This window comes from Corapipo altera, unplaced genomic scaffold, assembly GCF_003945725.1.
Source record: "Corapipo altera isolate COAL_440 unplaced genomic scaffold, ASM394572v1 268, whole genome shotgun sequence".
Taxonomy (NCBI): Eukaryota; Metazoa; Chordata; class Aves; order Passeriformes; family Pipridae; genus Corapipo; species Corapipo altera.
The window spans coordinates 8,814,289-8,821,905 of NW_020884901.1; the positions used below are offsets into that span (position 1 = coordinate 8,814,289).

The window sequence follows — 7,617 nt, forward strand, 5'->3', positions numbered from 1 at the left end:
CAAAAAGCATGAAATTAAACAAAAAAAGCAAAGCTGCAGTTAACATTCTGCTGGTGGGACAGGGAGAGGATAAATAAAACATGAAACCCCCTGATATACTTGTGTGTATTTTTGATTAAAGAGCTAGAAAGTGATGCAGGACAACCCCAAAACACTTCTGCTCCCAGGTACAGGATGCTGCAGGATTCAGGATGACCTTGGTACAAACACTCAGTGACCAATACTGGACCAAAGGAAGGATAATTACTGCTCAGCACCTGGCTATCAAACTATTCCAATCAACTGGCAACACTTTATTTCCCCCTAATGCTCAAAGAACATTTGTTCCTGAAGGTTTTCAGAATGATCTGGCAGGTAAAGCATCAGACTGGAGCCAAGAGGAGGAGCTCTGTAATGGGTTTGAACTTACCTGCTGTGACCTTCAGAGAGTTGCTGCCTCTCTTACTCTTGCTTTTAGCAATATTTGATGGCCAATCTGAGGAGTCCAGACTCCCATGGTGCTCACTGAGACCTGCCAGCATTCCCAGGACAAGTCAACATTCCCAGGACACGTTAGCAGGAACAACCAGACTGACAGGAGGCTTTGGAGTGAAGTGTTTTTACTTGCAGGTGTCACAGTGCCAGACTTGTACCTCAAGCAACAGCAGAATATACAGAGGATATTCAACACAAGCACCTCAAAATGATCAGCCAGCACTGTACAGCCAGAGAGCTCTTCCTCAGGGTTACAACCCTGGGCAAAGGTTTAACAACACACTCAAAAATGCAGTTTGGTCAATGAAAATACAGTTACACACGTTTAACAATTACTGACACGGGCTCTCCACTTCAATCTGGCCAGAATCTCCCTCTCCTTTCCCCTTCAGGCAGCACTGATGTGCCAACTGGATTATATTTGTTTAATAACTTAGCCCAGATGTGAGACGTGGCCATTTCATGTTTGACTAAGCTCTGAACCCGTGTCAAAAGAGAAATTAAGAGAACTCCAACAGCTCACTGCAATAATTTAACACATGGACAAGGACAGGTGAGGGATGGCTGAGGGCTGGACATTCCACCTGAAGCTCAGACACGACTCCCAGCACAGTTTTCCTTCTTCCCCCACTACCCATTGATGCGATAGTTCACGTGGATCTCGGGTTTGATGTCACACACCAGGGACAGCAGCTGGGACAGAACCACCTCCCGGTTCTTCTGGAAGTTCTGCTGGATCACACTCATCTTCTCCTGGGTCTCCTTCTCAACTTCAGTGGTGCAGCTGCCATGAGATCCGAGTGCCTGCACACAGCAAAGGAAAGAGGAAGCTCCTGTGTGAGCAGTGTGACCAAGAAATCACCACACCAAACTCTGTATTTGGTTTTTCTTGACTGTCTCAGGGCATCTCAGCCATTAATCTTTGGTGAGGGAAGGTTAATGTGAATGTTTATGTTAAAACACCAAAAGAACTGTTGGATTTTTTGCTCAGATTTCGCCCTAAACTTGTCCAAGTTTGTATTTCAGCCTCAGCCCCTGCCTTTTATTCTCTTTTACAGAATCACTGAATGGTTTGGGTTGGAAGAGACCTTAAAGATCATCTTGTTCCAACCCAGGGGAGCATTTATTCATTAGCAGTTAAGAGCATGAGCATTTAAAAAGTGCCCAAAATAAAGGCCCTGCTGTACAGATCATTGGAACCTGGAACTCCTGGGCACTTCTGTACTAGAGAGGGCAAGAAAATGAACACCATTAAGTTACTTTAAGCACAATTCACACCATGCCATTCCTTCTACCCTTGGAGAATCTTTATAAAAATGTGCTACCAGGGACAGCACCCAGGGAATGGCTGGAGCTGTGTCAGGGCAGGGTCAGGCTGGATCTCAGGGAAAGGTTCTTCCCCAGAGGGTGGTTGGGCACTGACCAGGCTCCCCAGGGCAGTGGGCACAGCCCCAAGGCTGCCAGAGCTCCAGGAGGGTTTGGACAATGCTCTGAGGGACAGGGTGGGATTGTTGGGGTGTCTGTGCAGGGCCAGGAGTTGATAATCCCTGTGGCTCCAACTCAGGACATTCTGTGGTCCTAACAGGACTTGGGCCACATGATACACACAGCAGGGAGTCTCTCCCAGCTTACAGTGTCCTTCTCACCCCATCAGCAAGGGCAGAGAGAGAAAATTACCATTAAAAATTAGGAGAAAACGGCCCAGAAGAAGAGACTGACACCCTGGGACTCAAATTCTTCCCTGTGGAAAAGGATGAGTAAAACCAAACCAGCTGAGAGGCTGTGAAGTCTGTGGGAATTGCCTGGGATTTGAGCCAAGCTAACAAGCAATGGTTAAAATTATTCCTGACCCACTGAGGTGATTATGCAGGAGCAGAGGAGGTGGAAATGTGCTATCCAGAGGATGGACAGAGGGGAGGATGCCAGGGCATTTTTCTGAAGATTCTGGAACTGTCAGGGGCACCCGGGCACTGCAGCCTCAGCTGGTGGAGGGCCTCAGTTCTGTGCCTTTTGGGAATACTTCTTGCTCAGAAGGGAAGGATAGAGCCATGAGATACAGAAGGAAACACTGCTAAGCAGAACACAAGCCTTACAGCTGCTTCAGCAAGAGCAGCAGCTACGAGGCAAGTGGCTCCTTCCACACCAGCACCACAAAAACCAGCCTGTCACACGAGGAATGGGACACTGCTACACACAGGAGGTTTGGGGGCTGCCACCCATCAGGGCACCAACCACCCCATGAGTGCATTAATCTAATTCCCTGCTGTCAACAGTTCTGCTGCTGAGATGCAGAACACCCTGTTCTGAGTCACTCCCACTGTTCTTTCCGTGCCACGTGGCCGTGCCTCACAGGAAGGCACTTAGGGAAGTGCTGCTCCTGCACCACACTCCACCCCCAGGGCTGTTTCAGGGCAAGGAACCCCAAACACGAGGCTGAGGGGCTGCAGGGAAGTGAATGAGGTAGAAAACCAACCGCTGCCTCCTTGGCCTTGAACTCCTTCTCCCGCTGCAGGCGGTACTGCTCGATCTCTGCCTGGGCTTCCTCCTTGGCCTGCTTCAGCCTCCGGTTCTTCCCTGCTCCCAGAGAATAAAACAAGGGAAAGAAAGAAGAGAAAGCACTCAGAGCTTGCTGCCCCACAGCTCTGCAGCTCCCCAGTGCACAGCTATCACCACAGAGTTTGCTACTGCAGCAGTTCCCTGTGTAGGAGGCACCAGCCAAGCCCCCCTCAGTGATCTCGGGGGCACAAGGGTCACCCCAGCAAACCACAGCCAGGAGCTTCCCCCTCTGAGCAGTGGAGAGCTTCTCTGGGGCACTGGATGCACTGGGCAATGCTCAGCTCTGGCTTCACTCATACAATGAATCCCAGAATGCTTTTGGTTGGAAAGGACCTTAAAGCCCATCTCATTCCACCCCTGCCATGGGCAGGGACACCTTCCACTAGCCCAGGTTGCTCCAAGCCCCGTCCAACCTGGCCTTGGACACTTCCAGGGATCCAGGGGCAGCCACAGCTTCTCTGGGCAACCTGGGCCAGGGCCTCCCCACCCTCACAGCCAAGAATTTCTGCTCAATATCTAATCTCACCCTGCCCTCTGGCAGTTTAGAACCACTGCCCCCTGCCCTGCCACTCTCTGCCCATATCAAAAGCCCCTCTCTCTCCTTTGTACCAGCCCCCTTTAGGCACTGGAAGGGGCTCTAAAGTCACACCAGAGCCTCCTTTTCTCCAGCTGAACACCCCCAGCTCTCCCAGCCTGTCTTCAGAGCAGAGGGGCTCCAGCTCTCTGACCATCCTGGGGCCTCCTCTGGACTCTCTCCAGCAGCTCCATGTCCTCCCTGTGCTGTTCCCCAGGGCTGGAGCAGCTCTGCAGGGGGGTCTCACCTGAGGGGCAGAGGGGCAGAATCCCCCCCTGCCCTGCTGCCCACACTGGGGGATCAGCCCTGGACACAGCTGGTTTCTGGCTGCCAGTGCATATCCAGCTTTTCATGCTGGAGAACTCCCCAATCCTCCTCCACAGGGACACTCCCAACGAGTTCTTCTCCCAGTCTGTACCCACACCTGGCACTGCCCCAACCCACCCCGAGCCTGCAGCCTCTCTGGGAGACCCCAAAAGAGCCCAGCAGAGAGAACATTTAGTCTTAGCTTTGCCCCAGACCAACTGTGAAACCCAGAGCAAAACTGGGCACTGCCTCAACTTCCCCTCTTGGACTTCCCAGCTCATTTTCCCCTCCAAGATTTATCATCATTGGAGTGAACTACACAAGTCTGCTTCTTGCAACACTGTCAGGGGGTTGAACAAGTCAAGGTAGATAGATAAATATAGATATAGACACATATAGATAAATATGGATATAGATAGATACAGATAGACAGCTGTAGATAGATATAGATAGATAGATATAGATATAGATATATAGATATAGATAGATATAGATATATAGATATAGATATAGATAGACATACATATAGATAGATATATAGATATAGAGACATAGATAGATATAGATAGATACAGGTATATAGATACAGATAGATACAGATTGATATAGGTATATAGATACAGATATAGATATACAGATATAGATAGATATAGATATACAGACATAGCTATAGACAGATATAGATAGATATAGGTATGTCTGAAGCAGGAAAAATTTGCAAAGTTGGGGCTCTTTGTAACCAGAATTTATCTTATTTAACAGTAAAATTGAACTTGGATCGCCAAGGAATACCTCTCAGCTCTCTGAAACGCCTAACCACGGATGGGAAACACAGTTTCCACCAAGAAAAAAGAAGTTCAAGGTGGGAAGGACAGAGATAAGCGCGGGCCCCCCCAAGTGACGCCGCTGCCGTGCCCAGGCCCGGGCCTGATGGTGACGGGGCCGAGTCACGGGGCTGCTCCGAGACCCGGCACGGGGGTCCCACAGCGGTCACAGAGCCCACACCGAGCCCACACCGAGCCCACACCGAGCCCACACCACGCCCCCACGGCCGGGCCGCGAGGCCTGAGGCGGCCGCGCCGGCACAGGCCGGGCCTGGCTACCCCGGGTTCCCCCGCCGCCTCGGCGCCCGCGGCCTGGCCTGGAGGAGCCGCGCCGTGCCGTACTCACGCTTGCGGGCCTCGGCCACCTTCTCGGCGGCGCGTTTCTCGGCCTGCAGCAGCTGCTGGATGCCCTGGGACTGGCTCGCCATGGCGGCTCCGGCACCCACCGAGCGCCCGGGCCGCGGGCGGCGCCACAGGGACACGCCCACACGGGGCCGGGCACGCCCACAGCGGCAGGGACACGCCCACGGCCGCACCATGGTGGAGAAGGACACGCCCTGGCCACGCCCCCATCGCGCGGGACACGCCCCCTCTGCAACGTTTCCGCCGCGGAGGCCACGCCCCCTATCAGGCCACGCCCCCTCGTCCCAAGCTCCGCCCCCAGAAGGTTTTTTAATTTAAATGTATCACAAAATCACGGAATCAACGGAGCTCTGGGATCATGGAGTCCAACCTGTGACCCAACCCCACCTTGTCACCCAGACCATGGCACTGATGCCACATCCAGGCTCTGCTCAAACACCTCCAGGGACGGGCACTCCACCCCCTCCCTGGGCAGCCCATTCCAAGGGCTGATCCCTCTCTCTGCAAACAACTTCTGCCCAATGTCCCACCTAAACCTGCCCTGGGGCAGCTCAAGGCTGTGCCCTCTTGTCCTGCTGCTGGTTCCTGGCAGCAGAGCCCGACCCCCCCCGGCTCCCCCCTCCTGTCAGGGAGTTGCAGAGAGTGAGAAGGTCTCCCCTGAGCCTCCTCCTGTCCAGGCTGAGCCCCCCTGAGCAGCTCCCTCAGCCTCTCCTCACAGCACTTGTGCTCCACACCCTTCCCCAGCCTCGTTGCCCTTCTCTGGACCTGCTCCAGCCCCTCCATGTCCTTCCTGAGCTGAGGGGCCACAGCTGGGCACAGCACTCCAGGGGTGTTGCCCCAGGGTATGGTCTAACAGACTTGTTCCTAAGAAGCTCTTTAACATCAGAGTTTTTGAATCTAAGTCAACTGTTTTCTGCTTTTGGGAGAGGGATGTAGGACTTTGGTTCTTTTAATCTACCACCTGACCAATGAGGTCCCACCGCCCTTTATCGACAGTCCCGAGGTGTTTCTTTGCCCCCCCGCCACAAAATCTTCAGGCAGCCCACCTTAAACCCCTTCAGGAAGGCAGTGTTGGGGGTTTATTTTTATTTATTTCATGGGGTTTAATTTTAAAATTATTTATTTTCATGGTTAGAAGTGGTGCAGCAGTCCCAGGATGCACATCATGCTCCCCATGGGATGCTTTGGTCCCCTCTGAGCTGTGCCATCCCCTCCAGTGTTTGTGTCACCCCAAGCACAGACCCACTGACACACAGGAGAGTTTATAACCACCAAGAACCCCCTTCTCCAGGGGCTCCCACTGCTCCCAAACATCCCCTCACCTCACCCCATCCCGCCCAACCCTCACCCATCACACCCCAGGGACAATTTTAAAGCCCTGAGCGCAGCTTCCCCAGCATCTTTCAAGGCATAAATTACAATTATTGTTGAATAATAGTGCTGTGATGAAGCATGAGAGCCAGGACAGTGACTCATCACTGCCAAAGGGCTCCTGGGCTGCCTCCTCCATCCCCCATGATGGAAGGGACGGGAGAAGATGAATCAAAAGCATATTTATAGTGCTCAGTAGGAATTCTGAGTGTTTTCAGGGTGACCTTCAGCTGGGCCCAGCGATGAACTAAATGGCCTTAGCAGGCCTGTCCATCCAGGGGGGTATTTGCTTCAGGATAAGAGAGAAAAGGAAACACCAGGAGAGGAGGTGTAAATTTGGGGGTTGAAGCAAGCCTGGGATGGGGCACAAGGATCACAGCTGCTGGGAGCAAAGGGCTGGGCTGTGGCATGGACTGGTCTGTGCTGGCAGAAGGGAAATCCAGCAAATCTGGTGCCACATCATCTGTCACAGACAGGGCAGGTTTGGCCAAGAGGACACAGCTCAGTTGTGCTGGTTATCAATGAGCACAGAAAGGATGGAAAATCATAGAATCACTATAGAAGGGCTCGGGCTGGAAGGGATTTTCTAGTTCCAACCCTCCCTGGCATTCTGTCTCCATTCCAAAATACACCACAGCCAAAAAACCTGCTGGGGCTCAACTGGGACAGACCCAGGCTGCTTTAAACAGTAACGACCCAGAGATGAGACCCTTCTTATCTGACCCCAAACCTGAGCAGCCCCTGCCCCCCTCTCACCTCAGACCTTTGCCAAAGGCCACGAAATCATTAAAGTCTCCCCCTGACTCCCCCAGCCCTCAATCCCAGTCCCGTCCAGAAACCCCCCATCCTCATTAGCTGCTCCAGTTTTTGTTTCAGGGATGTCCCCTGCTGCTAATTAAAGCACTTGAGCTGAACCCAGAGATGATCCCAGAGCAGGATGCTCTGAAGGGATACCAGGGATCAAACAGGCTTTGGACAAAGGGGTCCAGCCCTGCCCTGAAGTCACAGCCACACTGGGGCTTATTTTTCTCCTGGGTGATGGTGATTTTTAGACTCACAGCTTCTCTCTGCAAGGTGATGATGATAACATTGCCCTTTTCTGCCCTAGAACTACCCTGGCTACGATCACACTAACTTTTCAGATAAAAA

General features: G+C 52.5%; 1 protein-coding gene across 1 annotated transcript; it reads right to left on the reverse strand.

The window, feature by feature from the left end:
- Positions 1-582: 582 nt before the first annotated feature.
- ATP6V1G1 (ATPase H+ transporting V1 subunit G1) lies at positions 583-5,232 on the reverse strand. Its single transcript, XM_027650231.1, has 3 exons — positions 5,081-5,232; positions 2,948-3,048; positions 583-1,278 (listed from the first exon to the last, which is right to left on the reverse strand). Exons 1-3 carry the CDS (start codon positions 5,160-5,162, stop codon positions 1,105-1,107), a joined length of 357 nt encoding a protein of 118 aa, XP_027506032.1. The 5' UTR covers positions 5,163-5,232; the 3' UTR covers positions 583-1,104.
- Positions 5,233-7,617: the final 2,385 nt, after the last annotated feature.